This window comes from Pseudophryne corroboree, chromosome 6 (assembly GCF_028390025.1).
Source record: "Pseudophryne corroboree isolate aPseCor3 chromosome 6, aPseCor3.hap2, whole genome shotgun sequence".
NCBI lineage: Eukaryota > Metazoa > Chordata > Amphibia > Anura > Myobatrachidae > Pseudophryne > Pseudophryne corroboree.
This window is the reverse complement of record NC_086449.1, coordinates 700328054-700355869: the sequence shown is the minus strand read 5'-3', so window position 1 is coordinate 700355869 and position 27816 is coordinate 700328054. Positions and strand designations below refer to the sequence as shown.

The 27816-nt window shown below is 47.5% G+C and overlaps 1 protein-coding gene across 1 annotated transcript in view; it reads left to right on the top strand.

Moving 5' to 3' along the window:
* The window catches only part of GLRA1 (glycine receptor alpha 1), a 358207-nt gene that overhangs the window by 310310 nt on the left and 20081 nt on the right, over positions 1 to 27816 (top strand). Inside the window, exon 8 of the mRNA XM_063928342.1 lies at positions 26073 to 26219. Within this exon, the coding sequence (XP_063784412.1) occupies positions 26073 to 26219 (147 nt within the window). The remainder of the gene's footprint in view (positions 1 to 26072; positions 26220 to 27816) is intronic.

The window sequence follows — 27816 nt, the reverse complement described above, 5'->3', positions numbered from 1 at the left end:
TGACAGGGACACGCAGCTCCTCCAGTGTGACTCCACATTACCTCAGCGGTACCAGGGGGTCATGGCAGGGGGGAAGCGATTACTAGTGTACTAAGTCCCCCATCAGGGTACTTAGTCTGCGACCCAGCTAAGCTTGGCATTAGCGGTAAGGGCGCGGTGGGGGCTGGCTCCAAACAACTCTGTGTCTTCCTGAAGGGCTCTTTGTGGGTTAATTGTGCTTAACCTTTCCTCTGTGTGCGTGTGCTGTCACATTTACATTATGTCAGGCAAAGAGTGTGTGTCTTGTACCGCAGAGTGTTCCTCTTCACCAGGGGGCTCACTACTGGGTACTCAGGGTTCATAGACTAGCGGGGCTGGACCGAAATGGGTTAATTCTCTTAAGTGAATGATCTCAACTCTTTCTACAAAATTGTCCCGCAATGAGAAAGAGACGCAATACTTAAAACAGACTGTGGATGAGTTTTTGAACAGAGACTCAATCCCCAGGACAGCGTCTCGATCCCCTCCTAATTGTCCGCAAAAGCGATCTCTGGCCCATATCCTGCAGTCTGACTTGACGCCGACAGGTCAGACATGGAGGAGGGGGAGGTCAGAGGTGGGGGATGCAGCTCTGTCACAGGGAATAGAGGCTCTTATAGAGGCTATCAGAGATGTTCTGCATATTCCTGATAAGGTATCAGTGGAGTGTGAGGAATCTTATTTTAATGTAAAAAAGAAGTCCTCAGTCACTTTTCCTGTGTCAAATGAATTGAATACCCTGTTTGAAGAACCATGGTTTAATCCTGATAAGAAGTTTTAGATCCCTAAAAGGTTGTTCTCATCTTTTCCTTTTCCTCTGGAGGATAGGAAAAAAATGGGAAAATCCACCAATATTGGACGCATCAGTCTCTAGGCTGTCACATAAAATCGTACTGCCTGTTCTTGGTGCAGCCTCTCTGAAAGACACGACTGATAGTAAAATTGAGACTACACTCAAATCATTGTACACAGCTGCTGGGGTGGCCCAAAGACCCACTATTGCATGTGCGAGGATCACTAAAGCCATTGCAAAATGGTCAGGTAACCTAATTGAGGAGTTAGATTCCTTATCTAGGGGGGATGTTGTCTTACTCCTGCAGCATATACAGGACTGTTTAACGCATGCACCACCGCTATGGCAGTGTCGGCACGCAGAGGCTTGCGGCTACGCCAGTGGACTGCTGACGCAGATTCCAGGAAAGGCGTGGAAGGCCTACCATTCACAGGAGAGGCCTTGTTCAGAGATGAATAAGACAAATGGATCTCCACGGCTACTTTAAGTCTACGTATCTTCCTTCCGCAGCCACCCCAACCAAGAAGACTTATTCAGCTTCTAAGTTACAGTCCTTTCGGACGGCCAAGTTCAAGGGCAAATCCAGAGGTAAACCACGCAATCCAGCAACAGCAGGTGCTCAGGAACAGAGCCCAGGCACTGCTTCTTCAAAGATGGGAGTGGCCTGCAATGCCTGGAAGGCTGTCAGGTGAGAGCTCGCCTACAATTCTTCAGTCAAATCTGGTCAAATTCGTGCCAGGATCCCTGGGTCATAAATCTTGTTTCCCAGGGCTACAGACTGGAGTTCCAAGAGCTCCCACCTCACAGATTCTTCAAATCAGGCTTACCAGCTTCACAAGAGGCAAGTATTACTTTACAACATGCCATCCAAAAACTGGTACAGACTCACGTCATTGTTCCAGTTCCACCTCATCAGCTAAACAAGGGGTACTATTCCAACTTGTTTGTAGTACTGAAAACCGGACGGTTTGGTAAGACCGATATTGAACCTCAAGTCATTGAACCCGTACTTAAGAGTGTTCAAATTCAAGATGGAGTCTCTGAGAGCGGTGATTTCAGGTCTCGAGGAGGGGGAATTCCTAGTGTTTCTGGATATCAAGGATGCGTACCTTCACATTCTGATCTGGCCGCCTCATCAGGCTTACCTACGGTTTGCACTGCAGTACTGTTACTACCAGTTCCAGGCCCTGCCATTCAGTCTCTCCACAGCACCAAGGGTGTTCACCAAGGTGATGGTAGCGATGATGTTTCTACTCCGCAAACAGGGAGTGAACATAATTCCGTACCTGGACGATCTCCTGATAAAAGCACCATCCATGGAAAGGTTGCTGGACAGCATTGTTCTCTCAACCAAACTTCTCCAGGTTCATGGGTGGATACTGAACCTTTCGAAATCTCACTTAGAGCCAACATGGAGGCTCCCATTCCTGGGAATGATACTGGATACGGAGTCGCAGAAGGTGTTCCTTCCGTTGGAAAAGGCATTAGTGATCCAGTCGATGGTTCGGGATGTCCTGAAGCCAACCCAGATATCGGTGCATCTATGCATTCACCTTCTGGGGAAAATGGTGGCCTCTTATGAGGTTTTTCAATAAGGAAGGTTTCACACAAGACCCCTCCAGCTCGATCTGTTGGACAAATGGTCCAGATCGTATCTTCACATGCACCAGAGGATCCGTTTGTCGCCAAAAGCCAGGATCTCCGTTCTGTGGTGGCTACAGACTTCTCCCCTCATTAAGGGCCAGAGGTTCAGAATTCAGAACTGGATTCTGCTAACCACAGACACAAGCCTCAGAGGTTGGGGAGTAGTCCCTCAGGGGGTGCAGTTGCAAGGAAGATGGTCAAGTCAGGAAGTCGTCCTTCCAATCAACATTCTGGAACGCAGGTCCATATACAATGCCCTTCTGCAGGCCTCACATCTTCTCCAAAATCGGGCCATTCAGGTCCAGTCGGACAATGTGACAGCAGTGACGTACATAAACCGACAGGGCGGAACGAAAAGCAGAGCAGCAATGTCAGAGGTGTCAAGAATTCTCCTCTGGGCAGAAAGAAACACTGTGGCGTTGTCAGTGGTCTTCATTCCGGGAGTAGACAACTGGGAAGCAGACTTCCTCAGCAGACACAACCAGCACCCGGGGGAGTGGGGCCTTCTCCCGGAAGTGTTCAGGTGCTTGACAAGTCAATGGGGATATCCACAGATCGACATGATTGCCTCTCGTCTCAACAAGAAGCTCAAGCTGTATTGTTCCAGGTCGAGAGACCCACAGGCGGTGGCGGTAGACGCCCTGACGACTCCATGGGTCTATCAGATGGGGTACGTGTTTCCTCCACTTCCTCTGATGCCAAGAATTCTAAAGAGAATAAAAAGGGGAAAGGTTCAAGCAATTCTAATTGCTCCGGACTGACCAAGAAGGGCCTGGTACGTGGACCTTCTGAAGATTCGTGGCCTTTACCTCTTTGCGAGGATCTTCTGCAACAGGGTCCGTTCGTCTATGAGGACTTACCGTGGCTATGTTTGTCGGCATGGAAGTTGAACGGCTGATTCTAGCCAGGAGAGGGATCCCTAACAAGGTTATCCCGACTATGATCCAAGCCAGGAAGGCGGTAACGTCTAAGCATTACCATCGTATTTGGAAGAAATACGTCTCTTGGTGTGAGAGCAGAAAAATTTCTGTGGCGGAATTCCATCTAGGACATTTCCTTCTTTTTTTACAAGCAGGGGTGGATGTGAGCCTATGTCTGGGCTCCATAAAAGTCCAGATTTCGGCCTTGTCCATTTTCTTTCAGAAACAATTGGCTTCTCTCCCTAAGGTCCAGACGTTCTTGAAAGGTGTTCTGCACATCCAACCTCCCTTTGTGTCTCCCACGGCACCTTGGGATCTCGATGTGGTGCTGCATTTCTTCCAATCGGACTGGTTTGAGCTGTTACAGGAGGTGGACGTAAAATTTCTTACGTGGAAGACCGTCACACTGATGGCCTTGGTTTCAGCAAGACGTGTGTCGGAGCTGGGGACATTGTCTCACAAAAGTCCCTATTTAAATTTCCATAAGGACAGAGCTGAACACAGAACTCGTCAGCAATTTCTTCGTAAAGTGGTGTCTACGTTTCACATCAACCAACCTATTGTGGTCCCGGTTGTCACCGACACCTCTGCTACATCAAAGTCTTTGGATGTTGTGAGGGCTTTGAAGATGTATGTGAAAAGAACAGCTTGTCACAGAAAGACGAACATGCTGTTTGTTCTTTATGATCCCAATAAGATTGGGTGTCCTGCTTCAAAGCAGACTATTGCACGCTGGATCAGACTTACTATCAAGCATGCTTATTCCACAGCAAGTTTGCCATGTCCAAAATCTGTATAGGCTCACTCTACTAGGTCGGAAGGTTCTTCCTGGGCGGCTGCCCGGGGTGTCTCTGCTTTACAGCTACTTGGTCAAGTTCGAACACTTTTGCATAGTTCTACAAGTTTGATACTTTGGCCTCTGAGGACCTTCAGTTTGGTCAGTCAGTTCTGCAGGAACCTCAGCACTCTCCCACCCGGTTTGGGAGCTTTGGTACATCCCCATGGTACTAAATGGACCCCGGTATCCTCTAGGACGTAAGAGAAAATAGGATTTTAATAACCTACCGCCCAGTGCTTAGTTCTTCCTGCATTGTTACTTGATTAAGTAATGTTGGTTCAGCCGTTGCTGTTCCTGTTCCAAGTTTGGTTAGTTTGGCTTTTCTCTTGTTGTGTGTGCTGGTTCGGAATCTCACCACTATTCTTATCTATCCTTCTCTCGAAGTATGTCCGTCTCCTCGGGCACAGTTTCCTAGACTGAGTCTGGTAGGAGGGGCATATAGGGAGGAGCCAGCCCACACTTTCAAATTCTTAATGTGCCCATGGCTCCTAGTGGACCCGTCTATACCCATGGTACTAAATGTACCCCAGTATCCTCTACGGACTACGAGAAAAGGATTTACCGGTAGGTAATTAAAATCCTATTTTTATTTCTATAGTGATGGTACTGTATAAACAAACAATAATATATAAAAAAGGTGAAGCAGACAATGTAGGGGCAAACATTAAACAGTGAAATAATGATACAACAAAATGAGAAACAGTAATAATAAGATTTTACTCACCGGTAAATCTATTTCTCGTAGTCCGTAGTGGATGCTGGGGACTCCGTAAGGACCATGGGGAATAGACGGGCTCCGCAGGAGACTGGGCACTCTAAGAAAGATTTAGTACTACTGGTGTGCACTGGCTCCTCCCTCTATGCCCCTCCTCCAGAACTCAGTTAAGGAAACTGTGCCCGGAAGAGCTGACATTACAAGGAAAGGATTTTGGAATCCAGGGTAAGACTCATACCAGCCACACCGTATAACTTGTGATAACATACCCAGTCAACAGTATGAACAACAACAGAGCATCAGACAAACCTGATGCAACCATAACATAACCCTTATGTAAGCAATAACTATATACAAGTATTGCAAAAGAAGTCCGCACTTGGGACGGGCGCCCAGCATCCACTACGAACTACGAGAAATAGATTTACCGGTGAGTAATATCTTATTTTCTCTAACGTCCTAGTGGATGCTGGGGACTCCGTAAGGACCATGGGGATTATACCAAAGCTCCCAAACGGGCGGGAGAGTGCGGATGACTCTGCAGCACCGAATGAGCAAACACAAGGTCCTCCTCAGCCAGGGTATCAAACTTGTAGAACTTTGCAAAAGTGTTTGAACCCGACCAAGTAGCTGCTCGGCAAAGTTGTAATGCCGAGACCCCTCGGGCAGCCACCCAAGAAGAGCCCACCTTCCTTGTGGAATGGGCTTTTACTGATTTTGGAGGCGGCAAGCCAGCCGCAGAATGATCCTGCTGAATCGTGTTACAGATCCAGCGAGCAATAGTTTGCTTTGAAGCAGGAGCACCCAGCTTGTTGGATGCATACAGGATAAACAGCGAGTCAGGTTTCCTGACTCCAGCCGATCTGGCTACATAAATCTTCAAAGCCCTGACTACATCTAGTAACTTGGAATCCTCCAAGTCACGAGTAGCCGCAGGCACCACACTAGGTTGGTTCACATGAAAAGATGACACCACCTTTGGCAGAAATTGCGGACGAGTCCGTAATTCTGCCCTGTCCATATGGAAAACCAGATAGGGGCTTTTACATGACAAAGACGCCAATTTTTGACCACTTTCCATGTGAGATATTTTAACTCCATGGTCTTAAGCGGCTCAAACCAGTGAGATTTCAGGAAACTCAACACCACGTTAAGATCCCAAGGTGCCACTGGTGGCACAAAAAAGGGGCTGAATATGCAGCACTCCCTTTACAAACGTCTGAACTTCAGGTAGAGAAGCTAGTTTTTGTATTAAGAAAATGGATCGGGTCGAAATCTGGACCTTAATGGACCCCAATTCTAGGCCCAAAGTCACTCCCGACTGTAGGAAGTGAAGGAAACGGCCCAGCTGGACTTTCTCTGTAGAGGCATTCCTGGCCTCACACCCAGCAACATATTTTCGCCGTATACGGCGATAATGTTTAGCCGTCACGTCCTTCCTAGCCCTTATCAGCGTAGGAATAACCTCATCCGGAATCACTCTTTTCTACTAGGATCCGGCGTCCAACTGCCATGCCGTCAAATGCAGCTGCGGTAAGTCTTGGAACATGCAATGTCCCTGCTGCAACAGATCCTGCCCTAGAGGCAGAGGCCATGGGTCTTCTGTGAGCATTTCTTGCAGCTCTGGATACCAAGTCCTTCTTGGCCAATCCGGAACAATGAGTATTGTTCTCACTCCTCTTTTCCTTATGATTCTCAGCACCTTGGGTAAGAGAGGAAAAGGAGGAAACACATAAACCGACTGGAACATCCACGGTGTCACCAGTGCGTCTACAGCTATCGCCTGAGAGTCTCTTGACCTGGCGCAATACCTCTGTAGCTTTTTGTTGAGGCGGGATGCCATCATGTCCACCTGTGGCAGTTCCCACCGACCTACAAGCTGCGCGAATACTTCTTGATGAAGTCCCCACTCTCCCGGGTGGAGGTTGTGCCTGCTGAGAAAGTCTGCTTCCCAGTTGTCCGCTCCCGGCATGAACACTGCTGACAGTGCGCTTACGTGATTCTCCGCCCAGCGAAGAATTCTGGTGGCTTCTACCATCGCCACCCTGCTCCTTGTGCCGCCTAGGCGGTTTACATGAGCCACTGCGGTGATATTGTCTGACTGAATCAGAACCGGTTGGTCGCGAAGCAGGGTCTCCGCTTGACTTAGGGCGTTGTATATGGCCCTTAGTTCCAGGATATTGATGTGAAGGCAAGTTTCCTGCCTTGACCACAGCCCTTGGAAATTTCTTCCCTGTGTGACTGCCCCCCACCCTCGGAGGCTTGCATCCGTGGTCACCAGGACCCAGTCCTGAATGCCGAATCTGCGACCTTCGAGAAGGTGAGCACTCTGCAGCCACCACAGGAGAGACACCCTGGCTCTGGGGGATAGGGTGATTAACCGATGCATCTGAAGATGTGATCCGGACCACTTGTCCAGTAAGTCCCATTGGAAGGTCCTTGTATGGAACCTGCCGAAGGGAATGGCCTCGTATGATGCCACCCTCCTTCCCAGGACCCGAGTGCAGTGATGCACTGACACCTGTTTTGGTTTTAATAGATTCCTGACCAGTGTCACGAGCTCCTGAGCTCTCTCTATCGGGAGATAAACCCTTTTCTGGTCTGTGTCTAGGATCATGCCTAGGAGAGGCAGATGAGCTGTAAGAACCAACTGCGACTTTGGAATATATAGAATCCAGCCGTGTTGCCGTTACACTTCCAGAGAAAGTGATACGCTGTTCAGCAACTGCTCTCTTGATCTCGCTTTTATGAGGAGATCGTCCAAGTACGTGATAATAGTGACACCTTGCTTCCGCAGGAGCACCATCATTTCCGCCATTACCTTGGTGAATATTCTCAAGGCCGTGGAGAGACCAAACGGCAACGTCTGAAATTGGTAATGACAATCCCGTACCGCAATTCTGAGGTACGCCTGATGAGGTGGATAAATGGGGACATGAAGGTATGCATCCTTTATGTCCCGAATCACCATAAAATCTCCCCCTTTCAGGCTTGCAATAACCGCTCTTAGCGATTCCATCTTGAACTTGAACCTTTTCAGGTATATGTTCAGGGATTTTAAATTCAATATGGGTCCGACCGAACCGTCTGGTTTCAGGACTACAACATGGTCGAATAATAACCCCCTCCTTGTTGAAGGAGGGGAACCTTGACCACCACCTGTTGAAGATACAGTTTGTGAATTGCAGTTAACACTGTTTCCCTCTCGTGGGGGGAAGCCGGCAGGGCCGTCGGTGAGGGGGCATCTTCTCAAAGTCCAGCTTGTATCCCTGAGACACAATATCTATTGCCCAGGGATCTAACAGGGAGTGAACCCACTTGTGGCTGAACTTACGAAGGCGTGCCCCCACCGGGCCTAGCTCCGCCTGTGGAGCCCCAGCGACATGCAGTGGATCTTTGTAGAGGCCGGGGAGGACTTCTGTTCCTGGGAACTAGCTGTGTTGTGCAGCTTCTTTCCTCTACCCCCGCCTCTGGCAAGAAAGGACGCACCTCGGACTTTCTTGTTTCTTTATTCGAAAGGCTGCATTTGATAATGTCGTGCTTTTCTAGGCTGTGCAGGAATATAAGGCAAAATATCAGAATTACCAGCTATAGCTGTGGAGACCAGGTCCGAGAACCCTTCTCCACACAATCCTCAGCCTTCCATATGCCTCTTAAGTCGGCATCATCTGTCCATTGCACATTCTACAGGACACGTCAAGCAGAAATCGACATAGCTTTGACTCTAGGACCCAGTATACTCATGTCTCTTTGGGCATGTTTTATATATATATATACCTATCTCTTAAGACAGCATCTTTAATATATATATATCTCTATATATACATATATATATATCTATATGCATACTAGGGTCTCAATCTCTGCTGATAAGGTACCTGTCCACGCTGCCACAGCGCTATAAACCCATGCCGACACAATCGCCGGTCTGAGTAGTGTACTAGAATGTGCACGCTATCTGCAGGATCCCTGAGAATAGCTAGTGCTACCTTCTGTGCAAACGTGACACCCTAGGGGAAGATTCCCATCACATCCTGGCCCTAGTGGGGAAAGGATACTGCCTGAGAATTCTTTGTGGGAAGCTGCAGTCTCTTGTCTGGAGATTCCCGCTCTTTTTCCTCATGAGAGGAGGGAAATTTACCTCAGCTTTCTTCCCCTTAACATGTGTACCCTTGTGTCAGGGACAAATGAGTCATCGGTGATATGCAAATCATCTTTTATTACAATAATCATATATTGAATACCTTTCAGCCATTTTGGCTGTAACTTTGCATTATCGTAGTCGACACTGGAGTCAAACTCCGTGTCGATATCAGTGTTTATTATTTTGGATAGTGAGCATTGTGAGACTCTGAAGGTCTCTGTAACATAGGGACAGACATGGGTAGATTTCCTGTCTGTTCTCTAATCTTCTGTGCAATAAATTCACCTCAGCACTTACACATATCCAAACAGGTGTCGGCGTTGTCGACGGAGACACCCTCTCACACACATATTTGCTCTATCTCCTCCTTAGGGGAGCCTTTTACCTCAGACATGTCGACACACACGTACCGACACACCACACACACAGGGGATGCTCTATTTGAAGACAGTTCCCCCACAAGGCCCTTTGGAAAGACAGAGAGTATGCCAGCACACACCCCAGCGCTATATGACCCAGGAATCACACAGTAACTTAGTGTTAACCCAGTAGCTGCTGTATATATTGTTTTTACGCCAAATCTATGTGCCCCCCCTCTCTTTTTCACCCTCTCTATCGTGCAGGGGAGAGCCTGGGGAGCTTCCTCTCAGCGGAGCTGTGGAGAGAAAATGGTTCTGGTGAGTGCTGAGGAAGAAGGCCCCGCCCCCTCAGCGGCGGGCTTCTCCCACGATTTTGTGTAAAATTAATGGCGGGGGCTCATGCATATAACAGTGTCCAACTGTATATATGCTGCTTTTTGCCAGGAGGTAATCAATTGCTGCCCAGGGCGCCCCCCCCCCCCTGCGCCCTGCACCCTACAGTGATCGGAGTGTGTGGGTTAGTGTGGGCGCAATGGCGCACAGCTGCAGTGCTGTGCGCTACCTCATATGAAGACAGAAGTCTTCTGCCGCCGATTTTGACGTCTTCTTGCTTCAACCCGCCGGCTTCTGACTTCTGGCTCTGCGAGGGGGACGGCGGCGCGGCTCCGGGAACGGACGACAAGGTCAGGTCCTGTGTTCGATCCCTCTGGAGCTAATGGTGTCCAGTAGCCTAAGAAGCGCAACCTAGCCGCAGTTAGTAGGTTTGCTTCTCTCCCCTCAGTCCCACGTAGCAGAGAGTCTGTTGCCAGCAGAAGCTCTCTGAAAATAAAAAACCTAACTAAAATACTTTCTTATTAGCAAGCTCAGGAGAGCTCACTAAAATGCACCCAGCTCTGTCCGGGCACAGATTCTAACTGAGGTCTGGAGGAGGGGCATAGAGGGAGGAGCCAGTGCACACCAGTAGTACTAAATCTTTCTTAGAGTGCCCAGTCTCCTGCGGAGCCCATCTATTCCCCATGGTCCTTACGGAGTCCCCAGCATCCACTAGGACGTTAGAGAAAGTACCACTCAATGATCCCATGACCTGAGAAGGGCGTACAGAAAGGATCAGAGACACTGAGTAGTAGCACACTCGAGATAAAGATGTCTCAGTGAGATCCAAGAGGTTAGAGGGCTCAACCCATGAGATCTTATAGTGTAATGTATAGAGCTTTTCTCATATAGGGCAGGATCTATCAAGTATTGTATAATAATTTGCTATACAGGTTGAGTATCCCTTATCCAAAATGCTTGGGACCAGACGTATTTTGGATGTCGGATTTTTCCGTATTTTGGAATAATTGCATACCATAATGAGATATCATGGTGATGGGACCTAAGTCTAAGCACAGAATGTATGTATGTTACATATACAACTTATACACACAGCCTGAAGGCAATTTTAGCCGATATTTTTTATAACTTTGTGCATTAAACAAAGTGTGTCTACATTCACACAATTCATTTATTTTTCATATACACCTTATACACACAGTCTAAAGGTCATTTAATACAATATTTTTAATAACTTTGTGTATTAAACAAAGTTTGTGTACATTGAGTCATCAAAAAACAAAAGTTTCATTATCTCACTCTCATTCAAAAACGTCCGTATTTCGGAATATTCCGTATTTCGGAATATTTGGATATGGGATACTCAACCTGTATATCCTAACCCCTACTTACTGTATTAACGCTGATATGCATGAATGCTTACCTCCCAGGACAGTGCATCTGATACAGCATTGTCCTGGTGAAGTACTAGCTTCCAGGTGTGTGACTTGGAGTTCTACTGCGCATATACGGAAGTCTGCCCTCGCATGTGCAAGCCGCAGGGAGGAGAGAAATCCTTCAGATCCCTTTCTACGGGGATTCATTGTGTAAAGGACCCATAGGCTGCTATAGGCAACGCCACCTGTACATGGATCTGCTTATTGTACAGAAGCTCTGGAACTTGCTGCATACGGGCCTTTCACAGGACCATATAATTCTGTGGGAATGGCTGCGCCATCCATCCACAGTGGATATTATCATTAATATCCACTATTGTCTGGACTGGCCATCTGGTACTTTTGACAATGACTGAAAGGCCAATGGCCTGATGGGCCGGCCGTCTGAATACCTGATCTAACAGTTCTGCCTCAGGGTGCTCTGCTTGGCCAGCTTGCTGACACGGGCATGCCATAGGGCCATGCCTGTGTAACTCATGGCATGCCCCCTGTGACCACAGCCTTTTTCTTGTGCGCGCACACATGGAGTGTCAGGGCTGAATATCACCCCCAGTCCATCCCGGTGTCATAGGTGAATCAGATATGACTGTTGACATTTAAGAAGAGGTGCATTGGCTAAAGTCTACATTTACAAAGGCCCTACAAAGGTAAGTGGTATAGAAATTTTAAAGTGAAGATAATTTATCCCTATGCACTGATTATGAGAGTTCGTATCAGTGATGGCTTCTTAACTGTCTGGTCGTGGGGTTTGCACTTAGCATCATGGTGGTTGATGCTGATTCGCTGGTCTCCTCCCTGTCCTCCAGGTGATCGATGGCAAAACATATCACCAGAAAGGCAGAGCTTCAGTCAGATGGCAGCAGGAGGTTGTGCTTACTTCCGAGGGTAGGGATTAATACCAAGGGCAAAGCTTAAGTCAGGCACTGCTAGCAAACAGGCTGTCTTGTAGGGACTGCATCAGCTGCAGCCCCTAGAAGTCAGATGGGGCTGCTGTAATAGCAGGTGACTGTCTTCCCATGGGAAGTGCTCTCTCTGGTATCACAGTCCAGACTGCCAGTACCTCATTCTGGGACTGCTTGTCTGACTGTGATTAGCAGTGAGTGCTTCCAAGGGGAAGTTACTACCACTGCTAGGCATTCCCTGCAGGTGGCAGATTTTACTGAGGAGGCTGTACTCCTGCAAAACCCACCACTGGTTAGTACAGTTCTACTCACTACGTGGTCCTAGAGTGCTGTTGTATACACCTATATGTATGTATTTATATGTATTGAAATCTGCATCTGGCTTCACTGCAAATATCTTACAATGCACTGAAGCAAGTTTTGGGGCACACTTGTAATGGGTATGGGTCATTAGGTCGACAAGATTTAGGTCGACATGGAAAAAGGTCGACATGAGTTTTTTTACTTTTTTTGGTGTCGTCTTCTTTCGTAAAGTGACGGGGAACCTCAATTAGTGCACCATGTTCCCTCGCATGGCTCGCCATGCTTTGGGCAAGGTTACCGTTCCCAATTGCAGTCCACGTGGATCGTAAAGTATGAAAAAGTAAAAAAAATTGTGAAAAACTCATGTTGACCTTTTTCCTTATTCATGTCGACCTAATGACCATGTCAACCTAATGACCATGTCGACCTAGTGCATGTTGACCAATAGTGGTCGATCTAATCACTGTCGACCTAAGTCTTGTCGACCTAATGACCGTAAGCCCTTGTAACTTAGTTAAAATCTAGCTTTTAATAATCAAATATGTCTAAAAACATTTTTCAGGAAAAAGCCTAATAAACGTACATTGTAGGTAATGTTGTTACTAAAAATAGGATTTAATATTCCCAGCTAAAATAAGTATTAAATATGGTATTACTTATACGGAATATCTCCGGATGGTGGTGAAGATGCCGGTATGAGCCAATGACATCTGTGAATAATTAGACAGTAGGTAGATACCTGTTGTTGTCAATAATTTTGGAATCACAGTCATGGCGCCATAGAAACCAATCATCATAATTCAAAGGAATATGTACCTATTTAGTAAGGTTTGAGTTACCAGGAGGCAAACTAATCAATTGTGTGGTACAGTACCGTGTTGGAAAGTATATTATAGCTATAGAATATACTACAACTCACTATATTAGGTAGTCTTAATAACACTGCTTCATAATCAATGGTCTAGTTCACTCCAAGATAAAGTATCCCATACAATAATCAGCAGAATCCTAATATCATATGAAGGTTTATCAATGTAATACTCCTTGGTATGGAAAAGTATGAGGAGAGTGCAAAATACATATCACAGATGTCACTGGAATCATACCAACATCTTTACCACCAGGGGCGTAGCCAGAACTTTGTGGGCCCCATAGCAGCTTTTTGAAGGGGCCCCCATCCCAATGCTTCTAGAGACACTTCTCTGTAGCAGATGTTAATTTTATGCCCTATAATCGTGCCCTAGTTCATTTTCTGAACTATAGTAGAGCCTTATTTAATGTTATGCCCCATAGTAGTGCCCTAGTTTCTCTTATGAATCGCAGTAGTGCTTAAGTTCACCCGATGTCACATTGCAGAGCTGCCAGTACACATTATGCCACACAGTACCCCAATTCACATTATGATATATAGTGCTCCCCGTTTATATTCTGCCTCATTACAGTGCCCCACTTCATATTATATAACATTAAAATGCCCTCCAGTTCATTTAATACCATACTACAATGAGCAGGTCCAGGGGCATACCTAGATATATTACAGGCCCCAAGGAGAAAGTTTGAAAGGACCCCTACGCACCACTCAATGGTGAAAAATGTATATAAAACACATGTAACTGTGACAGGGAAGATGGGCCTCTCTCAGCTCTGGGTCCCAAAGTAGCTGCACTGCCTGCACCTATGGTAGCTACGCCCTTGTTTACCTCTATCCGGATATATTCCTTACAAATAATACCTTATTTAATACTTATTTTAGCTGGTAATATTAAAACATATTTCTTTCACGTCCTAGGGGATACTGGGATGGTAAGTTACCAAGGAGTCCATTGGAGCCTGGCACTTTAAAAACTCTTCAGTGTGTTGGCTCCTCCCCTCTATGCCCCTCCTGCAGACTCAGTTTAGGAAAATATGCCCAAGGAGCAGAGTGCATTCTCTGGAGCTCCAGAGAGGTTTTCTTCAAAATTTGATTTTAGATTATGATGCGTCATAGAACTTAGGAGGGGACTGGACAAACCTCTTGAAGCGTTAATGGTCCGTATCCACGCTGAAAGGACATATCTCTTGAGGTGTTGTTTCGCATTACCCTCAGGGTGTGCGTGTACTCCAACAACATGCCGCCAACCCCTAACAGAGCTGAAGACGCTGGAGTGGTGAGTACAGACACCGGGGTCCCGGTTAGCGGGTCCTTGGTTACAGTGGCGGCATAAGGGCGCGGCAGGCACTCGACATTGTTGGCTGCGGTGACCGCTAAACGTACCCACACTAGCGCTGTCACAGAAAAGGGGTTTTAACCCCGTATTCTGCAAAATTGGAGTGATTGTCAGTATAATCTATACAGGGACTGTGCGCCATTAAGTGGGCGGGGCTTCTTGGTAGGCGGGGGACCAGCAGCTCAGAGGCGCCATTTCCTGCTGCATCATACTACAGGCTGCATGCAGGGAAGCGCTGCTCCTCCAAGGACCCTCAAAACCCACCTTATACTGGTACCAGGGGGTTTTGTAGAAGGGGGGGGAGCAATATAATATATATACAGTATATAAACTAGTTACCTTATTAAGGCTCTAGTTTTTTGCCTGGCAAAGCATTGCTTTAGCTGATAGAGGCAGCGGTGTGCTGGTTCTCTCCTTCTCTGTCTCACTCTATCCAGGCTTAAACTGGGTCCCTGTGTTATTTACTGCTCTGCTGTGTGAACATGTCTGTCTGCCAAGAAGGTTATTTGTCAGTCATGAAGCACAAAGTTTTCCTCCACAGGGGGATCTCTGCTGTGTGCTCAATGCAGTCTCCCTTCACAGGGAAGCAGCTCACAGGAACCAGAATGGCTGGATTCAATAAAAGGGATGATGTCTAACATATCATCTGAACTGGCTATTGCCAGGCAAGAAAGACAAGTGTTTTTAAGAAATCTATTGATAATTTCCTGACTCATACTTCTGATCTCAGACTTGTCTCTCAGCCCCCTCTGCTAGTTTCTCAGAAATGCACATTACCCCATGTGCTCCAATCTGACTCTGATAATGATATGGCAGATTTGGAGAAAGGGGAAGTTGAGGGGGATGAAGGAGACAGTACTCTGTCTCAGGGTGTGGAAGCCCTTATCTAGTCTATCAGCGAGGTCCTGAATATAGATGGAGAAAGAGATTTTATCCGCACCAAAAACAACAAAGTCAAAGAGACTTCAGGGACTATCGGTCTTTTTTATTATTAAAAAAGTACTATGTTTAAATAATTATGACCGTTTTTGGGTGCCACCTTCCGATTTTTCCCCCAGAGGTCCTGAATATCCCTGATAAAGAGGCAGAACCTGAGGAGATGTTTTTTAATGTAAAACAAAAGTCTACTGCCACCTTTCCTGTCTCTAAGGAATTAAACACACTTTTTAAAGAGGTGTGGGTTAAACCTGTCAAGAAATTTCAAACCCCTAAGCGGTTGCTAAACTCCTTCCCTTTCCCCCCTGATAGGAAGGTGTGGGAGAATCCTCCGATTGTGGATACCTCAGTGTCCAGGCTGTCACGTAAGATAGTGCTGCCTGTACCTGGTGCTATCTCCTTAAAAGACACTGCTGACCATAAAATTGAGACTACACTGAAATCCATTTACACTGCAGTGGGAGTCGAACAGAGACCCACCATTGCTTGTGGTTGCGTCACAAGGACCATTGTTAAATGGTCTGGTAACGTCATAGAGAGTTTTGATACCATGCCTCAAGATGAGCTACTAAAACACCTGCAACATATTCAGGATTCGGCTTACTTCATGAGTGAGGCTATTAAGGAGATTGGCATTATCAACTCACGCTCTACTGCTATGGCTGTGTCGGCGCACAGGGCTCTGTGGCTGCGACAGTGGACGGTGGATGCTGACTCCAAAAAGGGCGTTTAAAATCATCCTTTCACGGAGGAGGCTTTGTTTGGTTAAGAACTAAATAAGTGGATTGCACAGGCTACTGCCGGTAAGTTCACTTATCTGCCATCAGCGGCTCCTCCGGCCACACATGCCTATCCCAACCCCTCTCTTTAGTCCTTTCGTGTGGCCAGATTTAGGGGCAGAGCCAGAGGTGCTTCCAACGCTGCTCGGGGAAACCGATGTAAAGCACGCAGACCAGCAGCCGCTGGTTCCCTGGAACAGAGTTCAGGCTCTGCCTCCACCAAGCCCTCCGCGTGACCATTGGCCACAGCCTCAAGTGAAGGTTCAGGTGGGTGTTCGCGTCAAATATTTCAGCCATGTTTGGGCGGAATCCTGCCGGGATCCTTGGGTGAGAGACTTGGTCTCCCAAGGATACCAGTTGGAGTTTCAATAGTTCCCTCCTCACAGATTCTTCAGGTCCGGCTTGCCAGCTTCACCTGTGTCCAAGGTTACCTTGTTAGAGGCCATCCAATGACTGCAACAAATGCAGGTCATTGTTCCAGTTTCCCCTCTACTCAGAAACAAGGGCTTTTATTCCAGTCTGTTCATGGTACCGAAGCCAGACGGTTCGGCCCGGCCAATCTTGAACCTCAAATCTCTGAACCCATACCTAAGGGTATTCAAGTTCGAGATGGAATCCTTCAGCGTGGTGATTTCAAGCCAGGAAGAGGGGGAATTCATGGTATCCCTGGATATCAAGGATGCGCACCTTCACATTCCAATATGGCCGCCTCATCACGCTTACCTCAGGTTCGCACTGAAGGAAGATCACCTCCAGTTCCAGGCCCTACCTATTGGCCTATCCACAGCTCCACGGGTGTTCACAAAGGTGTGGACGGCGATAATGCTACAACTTCACATAAGGGCTGTGAACATTGTTCCATACTTGGACGATCTCCTCATAAAGGCTGTGTACGAAGCTCAGTTGTTAGAAAGCATCGAACTGACTACACGGCTTCTGACGGATCACGGGTGGATTCTCAGTCTGCAGAAGTCCCACCTGGTACCATCACAAAGACTGCAGTGCTTGGGGATGTTCCTGGACATGGTGTCTCAGAAGGTGTTCCTTCCTATGGACAAAGCCTTGACAATTCAAACAATGGTGTGCTCCATTATGAAACCTCCGAAAGTCTCGGTGCATCTCTGTATCCAGCTGTTGGGCAAGATGGTGGCCTCATACGAGGCTATCCAGTACAGAAGATTCCATGCTCGTCCTTTCCAGCTGGATCTGCTGAACAAATGGTCCGGCTCCCACCTACACATGCACTAGCGGATATTCCTGTCACCAAGAGCAAGGATTTCCCTGTTATGGTGGTTACAGATCCGCCACCTGGTAGAGGGTCGACACTTCGGAACTAAGGCTTGGGTTCTCTTAACAACGGATGCGAGTCTCTGCAGCTGGGGTGCTGTCACCCAAGGGGCTCAATTTCAGGGAAGGTGGTCATCTCAAGAGGCCTGTCTTTCGATAAACATTCTGGAACTCAGGGCGATTTACAATGCCCTTCTACAAGCTGCTTCTCTCCTCCAAAATCAGGCCATACAGGTCCAGTCAGACAATGCCACGGCGGTGGCATACATAAACAAGGAGGAACAAAAAGCAGGGCCACAATGTGAGAAGTGTCCAGGATACTCCTATCGGTGGAACGCATTGCCAGGGCCATGTTGGCCATCTTCATTCCAGGAGTGAACAACTGGGAAGCAGACTTCCTCAGCAGGCACGACCTGCACCCGGGGGAGTGGGGCCTTCACCCACAGGTGTTTCAGCTGTTGGTACAGTGGTGGGGCTGCCCGCCGACCGACATGATGGCTTCTTGACTCAACAAGAAGCTTCATCGATACTGCTCCAGGACAAGGGATCCACAGGCTGCAGCGGTGGACGCTCTGACGGCGCCATGGATTTACCAGTTCATCTATCTGTTCCCTCCGATTCCTCTCATTCTCAGGGTCCTCAAGAGACTAAAAAGAGAAAATGGTCAGGCAATTCTGATTGCCCCGGATTGGACTCGCCGGGCCTGGTATGCGGACATCCTGGCCATGTCCCTCGAAGAGCCCTGGCCTCTGCTGCTTCAGGTAGATCTTCTTCTGCAAGGGCCATTCGTCTATCAAGACTTAACATGGCTACATTTGACGGCATGGAAGTTGAGAGGGAGATTTTAGCCAGGAAAGGGATTCCTGGAAAGGTTATCTCAACTATGGTCCAGGCTCAGAAGGTGGTCACATCTAAGCATTACCACCACATCTGGAAGAAGTATGTCTCCTGGTGTGAGGGTACTCCACTGTGTATTTTCATCTGGGAAGGTTCTTGCTCTTCCTGCAAGCAGGAGTGGATATGGGCCTTCGTTTGGGATCCGTTAAGGTTCAGATATCGGCCTTGTCTATTTTCTTCCAAAAACAGTTGGCTGTTATCCCGGAAGTCCTAAATGGTGTACTTCATATTCAACCACCCTTTACACCTCCCATGGCACTCAATTTGGTCCTGACCTTTCTCCAATCTGACTGGTTACACCGGGTGGACATGAAGTATTTGACTTGGAAGAATGTCATGTTAGCCTTGGCGAGGTGTGTCTCAGAATTGGGGGCCTTATCCTGTGAGAGCCCTTATCTGGTGTTTCACGGGATAGAGCGGAGCTCAGGACTCGTCCGCAGTTTCTGCCTAAGATTGTGTCGGCATTTCACATCGAGCCGATTGTGGTACCTGTGTTGTTTGACACGTCAGTTGCCTCAAAATCCTTGGATGTTGTTTGAGCTTTGAAGGTGTATGTCAAGAGAACTGCTAGTCACCGGAAATCTGATTCCGTTTGTTCTCTATGACGCTACGAATATTGGCTGTCCTGCTTCAAAGTAGTCCATTGCTCATTAGATCCAGATGACTATCCAACAGGCTTACTCTTCAGCAGCCTTGCCGCTGCCGAGTTCTGTTCAGGCCCACTCCACAAGGATCTGTGAGTTCTTCCTGAGTGGCCTGCCCATGGTGTCTCGGTTTGCAGTTATGCCGAGCTGCTACTTGGTCTGGTTCGAACACTTTTGTAAAGTTTTACAGGTTCGATACCTTGGCTGCTGAGAACCTTCAGTTTGGTCGCTCGGTTTTGCAGGGGTCTCAGCACTCTCCCACCTGTTCTGGGAGCTTTGGGACATCTCCTTGGTAACTATTACCACCCCAGTATCCCCTAGGATGTGAGAGAAAAATAAGATTTTACTCACCGGTAAATCTATTTCTCGTAGTCCGTAGTGGATGCTGGGAACTCCGTAAGGACCATGGGGGATAGCGGCTCCGCAGGAGACTGGGCACAACTAAAGAAAGCTTTAGGTCACCTGGTGTGCACTGGCTCCTCCCACCATGACCCTCCTCCAAGCCTCAGTTTGGACACTGTGCCCGGACGAGCTGACATAATAAGGAAGGATTTTGAATCCCGGGTAAGACTCATACCAGCCACACCAATCACACCGTATAACTCGTGATACTATACCCAGTTAACAGTATGAATATAACTGAGCCTCTCAACAGATGGCTCAACAATAACCCTTTAGTTAGGCAATAACTATATACAAGTATTGCAGACAATCCGCACTTGGGATGGGCGCCCAGCATCCACTACGGACTACGAGAAATAGATTTACCGGTGAGTAAAATCTTATTTTCTCTGACGTCCTAGTGGATGCTGGGAACTCCGTAAGGACCATGGGGATTATACCAAAGCTCCCAAACGGGCGGGAGAGTGCGGATGACTCTGCAGCACCGAATGAGAGAACTCCAGGTCCTCCTCAGCCAGGGTTTCAATTTTGTAGAATTTAGCAAACGTGTTTGCCCCTGACCAAGTTGCAGCTCGGCAAAGTTGGAAAGCCGAGACCCCTCGGGCAGCTGCCCAAGATGAGCCCACCTTCCTTGTGGAATGGGCTTTTACAGATTTTGGCTGCGGTAGTCCAGCCGCAGAATGCGCCAGCTGAATTGTGCTACAAATCCAGCGAGCAATAGTCTGCTTAGAAGCAGGAGCACCCAGTTTGCTGGGTGCATACAGGATAAACAGCGAGTCAGTTCTCCTGACTCTAGCCGTCCTGGAAACATAATTTTTCAAGGGCCTGACTACGTCCAGTAACTTGGAATCCTCCAAGTCCCTAGTAGCCGCAGGCACTACAATAGTTGGTTCAAGTGAAAAGCTGATATCACCTTAGGGAGAAACTGGGGACGAGTCCTCAATTCTGCCCTATCCATATGGAAAATCAGATAAGGACTTTTATATGACAAAGCCGCCAATTCTGATACACGCCTGGCCGAAGCCAAGGCCAATAACATGACCACTTTCCGCGTGAGATATTTTAGATCCACGGTTTTTAGTGGCTCACACCAATGTGATTTTAAGAAACTCAACACCACGTTGAGAACCCAAGGTGCCACTGGAGGCACAACCGGGGGCTGAATATGCAGCACTCCTTTTACAATGTCTGAACTTCAGGTACTGAAGCTAGTTCTTTTTGGAAGAAAATCGACAGAGCCGAGATCTGTACCTTAATGGAGCCTAATTTTAGGCCCATAGACACTCCTGCTTGTAGGAAATGCAGAAATCGACCTAGTTGAAATTCCTCTGTTGGGGCCTTTTTGGCCTCACACCAAGCAACATATTTTCGCCATATGCGGTGATAATGTTTTGCAGTTACATCTTTCCTGGCTTGAATCAGCGTAGGAATGACTTCCTCCGGAATGCCCTTTTCCTTTAGGATCCGGCGTTCAACCGCCATGCCGTCAAAACGTAGCCGCGGTAAGTCTCGGAACAGACAGGGCCCCTGCTGCCGCAGGTCCTGTCTGAGCGGCAGAGGCCATGGGTCCTCTGATATAATTTCTTGAAGTTCTGGGTACCAAGCTCTTCTTGGCCAATCCGGAACCACGAGTATCGTTCTTACTCCTCGCCTTCCTATTACTCTCAGTACCATTTGTATGAGAGGCAGAGGGAGGAACACATAAACCGACTGGTACACCCACGGTGTTACCAGAGCGTCCACAGCTATCGCCTGAGGGTCCTTTGACCTGGTGCAATATCTTTTATAGCTTTTTGTTGAGGCGGGACGCCATCATGTCCACCTGTGGCCTTTCCCAATGGTGTACAATCCTTTGGAAGACTTCTGGATGAAATCCCCACTCTCCCGGGTGGAGGTCGTGTCCGCTGAGAAGATCTGCTTCCCAGTCGTCCACTCCGGGAATGAACACTGCTGACAGTGTTAACACATGATTTTCCGCCCATCGGAGAATCCTTGTGGCTTCTGCCATCGCCATCCTGCTTCTTGTGCCGCCCCGTTGGTGTACATGGGCGACTGCCGTGATGTTGTCTGATTGGATCAGTACCGGCTGGTTTTGAAGCAGAGGCCTTGCCTGACTCAGGGCATTGTAAATGGCTCTCAGTTCCAGAATATTTATGTGTAGGAAAGTCACTTGACTTGACCAAAGTCCCTGGAAGTTTTTTCCCTGTGTGACTGCCCCCCAGCCTCAAAGGCTGGCATCCATGGTCACTAGGACCTAGTCCTGTATGCCGAACCTGCGGCCCTCTGCATGGAACCTGCCGAATGGGATTGCTTCGTAGGAAGCTACCATTTTTTCCCAGGACTCGCGTGCAATGATGCACCGATACCTGTTTTTGCTTCAGGAGGTCTCTGACTAGAGATGACAGTTCCTTGGCTTTCTCCTCCGGGAGAAACACTTATTTCTGTTCTGTATCCAGAACCATCCCCAGGAACAGTAGACGTGTCGTAGGAACCAGCTGTGACTTTGGACTGTTTAGAATCCAACCGTGCTGTTGTAGCACTTTCCAAAATAGTGCTACCCCGACTAGCAACTGCTCCTTGGACCTTGCCCTTATAAGGATATTGTCCAAGTACGGGATAATTAAAACTCCCTTTTTTCGAAGGAGTATCATAATTTTGGCCATTACCTTGGTAAACACCCTCGGTGCCATGTACAGTCCAAACGGCAGTGTCTGGACTTGGTAATGGTAATCCTGTACCACAAATCTGAGGTACTCCTGGCGAGGATGGTAAATGGGGACATGCAGGTAAGCATCCTTGATGTCCCGGGATCCCATGTAATCCCCCTCGTCCAGGCTTGCAATAACCGCCCTGAGCGATTCCATCTTGAACTTGAATTTTTTTTATGTATGTGTTCAAGGATTTTAAATATAAAATGGGTCACACCGAACCATGCGGTTTCGGTACCCCAAACCGTGTGGAATAGTAACCCCGTCCTTGTTGAAGTAGGGGCACCTTGAGTATTACCTGCTGGGAATACAGTTTATTAATTTCCTCTAGCGCAGCCTCCCTGCCTGAGGGAGTTGTCGGCAAGGCATATTTGAGGAAACGGCGGGGGGGGAGACATCTCGAATTCCAGCTTGTACCCCTGAATACTACTTGAATGAAACAGGGGTCCACCTGTGAGCGAGCCCACTGATCGCTGAAATTTTTGAGACGGCCCCCCACCGTACCTGGCTACACCTGTGGAGCCCCCACGTCATGCTGTGGACTCAGAGGAAGCGAGAGAAGAATTTTGATTCTGGGAACAGGCTGACTGGTGCAGCTTTTTCCCTCTCCCCATGTCTCTGTACAGAAAGGAAGCGCCTTTGACCCGCTTGCTTTTCTGAAGCCGAAAGGACTGTACCTGATAATACAGTGCTTTCTTAGTCTGTGAGGAAACCTGAGGTAATGGATACGAGGTCCCAGAGACCATCCCCAAATAATTCCTCACCCTTATAAGGCAGAGTCTCTATGCGCCTTTTAAAGTCAGCATGACCTGTCCAGTGACAGGTCTCTAATACCCTCCTGACAGAATGGTCATTACATTCATTTTGGATGCCAGCCGGCAAAATATCCCTCTGTGCATCCCTCATATATAAGACAACGTCTTTTATATGTTCTCATGTGTGACAGGGTCACCGACCACGCTGCAGCAGCACGATCTGCAGGTCTCAGTCTAGTACCTGAGTGTGTAAAATACAGACTTCAGGATAGCCTCCTGCTTTTTATCAACAGGTACCTTCAAAGTGGCCGTTCCTAAAACGGCAGTGCCACCTTTTTTGACAACCGTGTGAGCGCCTTATCCACCCTAGGGGATATCTCCCAGCGTAACTTATCCTCTGGCGGGAAAGGGTACGCCATCAGTAACTTTTTAGAAATTACCAGTTTCTTATCGGGGGGAACCCACGCTTTTCACACACTTCATTCATTCATCTGATGGGGGAACAAAACACTGCCTGCTTTTTCTCCCCAAACATAAAACCCTTTTTTAGTGGTACTTGGGTTAATGTCAGAAATGTGTAACACATTTTTTATTGCCGGGATTAAGTCACGGATGTTCCTAGTGGATTGTGTATATGTCTCAACCTTGTCGACACTGGAGTCAGACTCCGTGTCGACATCTGTGTCTGCCATCTGAGTGAGCGGGTGTTTTTTTGAGCCCCTGATGGCCTTTGAGACGCCTGGGCAGGCGCGGACTGAGAAGCCGGCTGTCCCACAGCTGTTACGTCATCCACCCTTTTATGTAAGGAGTTGACACTGTCGGTTAATACCTTTCACCTAACCATCCACTCTGGTGTCGGCCCCACAGGGGGCGACATCACATTTATCGGCATCTGCTCCGTCACCATATAAGCCTCCTCATTAAACATGTCGACACAGCTGTACCGACACACCGCACACACACAGGGAATGCTCTGACTGAGGACAGGACCCCACAAAGCCCTTTGGGGAGACAGAGAGAGAGTATGCCAGCACACAGAGCGCTATATAATGTGGGGATTAACACTATAACTGAGTGAAATTTCCCCAATAGCTGCTTGTATATATAATATTGCGCCTAAATTTAGTGCCCCCCCTCTTCTTATCCCTTTGAGCCTGAAAACTACAGGGGAGAGCCTGGGGAGCTTTCTTCCAGCTGCACTGTGAAGAGAAAATGGCGCCAGTGTGTCTGAGGGAGATAGCTCCGCCCCTTTTTCGCGGACTTTTCTCCCGCTTTTTTCTGGATTCTGGCAGGGGTATTTACCACATATATAGCCTCTGGGGCTATATATTGTGGTATTTTTGCCAGCCAAGGTGTTAATATTGCTGCTCAGGGCGCCCCCCCCCCCCAGCGCCCTGCACCCTCAGTGACCGGAGTGTGAGGTGTACATGAGGAGCAATGGCGCACAGCTGCAGTGCTGTGCGCTACCTTGGTGAAGACTGATGTCTTCTGCCGCCGATTTTCCGGACCTCTTCTTACTTCTGGCTCTGTAAGGGGGCCGGCGGCGCGGCTCCGGGACCGAACACCAAGGACTGGGCCTGCGGTCGATCCCTCTGGAGCTAATGGTGTCCAGTAGCCTAAGAAGCCCAATCCGGCTGCAAGCAGGCGAGTTCGCTTCTTCTCCCCTTAGTCCCTCGCTGCAGTGAGCCTGTTGCCAGCAGGTCTCACTGAAAATAAAAAACCTAAATCTATACTTTCTTTCTAAGGGCTCAGGAGAGCCCCTAGTGTGCATCCAACCTCGGCCGGGCACAAAATCTAACTGAGGCTTGGAGGAGGGTCATGGTGGGAGGAGCCAGTGCACACCAGGTGACCTAAAGCTTTCTTTAGTTGTGCCCAGTCTCCTGCGGAGCCGCTATCCCCCATGGTCCTTACGGAGTTCCCAGCATCCACTAGGACGTCAGAGAAATAGGAATTTAATTCCTACTGGTAATTCCCTTTCTCCTAGTCCGTAGGGGATACTGGGCGCCCGCCTCTGTACTTCAAATTTTCCTGCAAGAGTTGTTCTTGTGTGTTTACTGTTTGGGTCTGCTGTTGCTGTCCCTAGTTTCTAGCTGTGGATTGCGCTGCTATCCTTTTGTTATGTTGTGTGCTGCTTTGTATCTCACCACTTTTTCTTATCAGTTTTCCTCCTTTCAAAGTATGTCCGTCTCCTCGGGCACAGTTTTCCTAGACTGAGTCTGCAGGAGGGGCCAGCACACTGAATAATTTTTAAAGTGCCAGGATCCAATGGACCCCATCTATACCCCTTGGTAACTCTTACCATCCCAGTGTCCCCTACGGACTAGGAAAAAAGGAATTATCGGTAGGTACTAAATTCATATTTTTTGGAAACAATATCAGGTGTATAAGTCTTTCTCCTGAAAAAATGTTTTTTACATATTTTATTATCAAAAGTTATGTTTAACTATTATTTACAAGTGTGCTCCAAAAATGTGTTTGTTTTTTTCTTTCGTCTCTCCTGTACCGTTACAGGAAAGATCCCTTTGATATGTATCAATTACATGTGTAGGAATATGTCTGTAATTAAGGATGCTGATTATTAACAATGAGCCTAAAATGAAACATCTTTAAAAGCAGAGGCATACATATTCTTACTATTGCCTGTTAAAAGTCTATTTAGGATATCTGACATTTCTGGTCTGCGTTTAAACTACGCCAACTTTTTACGCATTAGCAAAAGCAGAGGCAGAAGTGGCAGGCAGAACATGGCTATGTGCTTTACTTACTAACATGAATCAGGCCTTTAGAGCTCGAAGAACAGTCCTTAATACAAGATGACACAATATTTCCCTTAATCCTCCCTTATAGAATATGGATCCTTTGCACTATGAATAAGCTATTTTGTGTCCTAAGATTAAAAATAGATTGTAAACTCAGTTATTCAGAAAAACTGTATTTATGCCAATCTCTATATAAAATGATTTGCACTATATGCTTGTTATAAATAACAATATATATTTGTATGAAAGAGCACTTATACTGGATTTCTTGCATGGATCTGTCTTTTCTCCAGGTATCTTATGTGAAAGCTATTGACATCTGGATGGCAGTCTGCTTGCTTTTCGTCTTTTCTGCCCTGCTGGAATATGCCGCTGTCAACTTTGTATCACGACAGCACAAGGAGCTTTTACGTTTCAGGAGAAGGCGACGACACCACAAGGTAACCTCCTCTATGACCTCTTTAGCACTGGGAGACCTGCTGTATGGAGTAGTAGCTGTCTATATCATATACTTAGGTGTTATTATATACTTAGGTATATATTATGTTATTATATAGCTAGGTATATTATATACTTAGATGGAAAGTCATTATATACTAAATTAGTGCAGTGTAAGAAACAAATACCTAGAACCTAAACATATCTCCCAGTTTTCTAACTAAAGCTGGGTACACAATTGTTCAATCCTGGCTGATTGGGTAAAACTCCGCCGATCAGCTGAGCTCTGTGTATTCATCTGTGACCCCTGTGAGGTGGGGGCAGCAGTGATGGGGGGGTTAGTGACTCCACTATGGGGATTGGGAGGTCGCATGTGCAGCACATAAGATGCAACCTCCACGGCCCCGACCGTTGCAGGAGCATTATAAGCAGTTTATCGACTAAGCTCCTGCATTGGTGCAGAGTACACACCTATACAATCAATGGCTGTTCACCCAATATCGGGAGAACGGCACGACAATTGTATAGGTTTGTACTCAGGTTTAGATGGGGCAGTTCAGATTTCAGGGGATTGTTCCGATTTCCTCGCGAAGGCAAAAACATAGCCTCTAACTGAATTGATCCCTGTGAGGAATCGGGATTGATACTGTACTTTTAGCATTAAGGCAGTGCTGTTACACCATTTTTTTGTTTGTTAAATACTGTATGCATTTAGGGAAACATGCAAAAGAGAATAGAAATGAAAAAATAAGAATTTACTTACCGATAATTCTATTTCTCGTAGTCCGTAGTGGATGCTGGGGACTCCGTCAGGACCATGGGGAATAGCGGCTCCGCAGGAGACAGGGCACAAAAGTAAAAGCTTTAGGATCAGGTGGTGTGCACTGGCTCCTCCCCCTATGACCCTCCTCCAAGCCTCAGTTAGGATACTGTGCCCGGACGAGCGTACACAATAAGGAAGGATTTTGAATCCCGGGTAAGACTCATACCAGCCACACTGTACAACCTGTGATCTGAACCCAGTTAACAGCATGATAACAGCGGAGCCTCTGAAAAGATGGCTCACAACAATAATAACCCGATTTTTGTAACAATAACTATGTACAAATATTGCAGACAATCCGCACTTGGGATGGGCGCCCAGCATCCACTGCGGACTACGAGAAATAGAATTATCGGTAAGTAAATTCTTATTTTCTCTGACGTCCTAAGTGGATGCTGGGGACTCCGTCAGGACCATGGGGATTATACCAAAGCTCCCAAACGGGCGGGAGAGTGCGGATGACTCTGCAGCACCGAATGAGAGAACTCCAGGTCCTCCTCAGTCAGGGTGTGCCCCTGACCAAGTATCAGCTCGGCAAAGTTGTAAAGCCGAGACCCCTCGGGCAGCCGCCCAAGATGAGCCCACCTTCCTTGTGGAATGGGCATTTACATATTTTGGCTGTGGCAGGCCTGCCACAGAATGTGCAAACTGAATTGTACTACACATCCAACTAGCAATCGTCTGCTTAGAAGCAAGAGCACCCAGTTTGTTGGGTGCATACAGGATAACAGCAAGTCAGTTTTCCTGACTCCAGCCGTCCTGGAAACTATATTTTC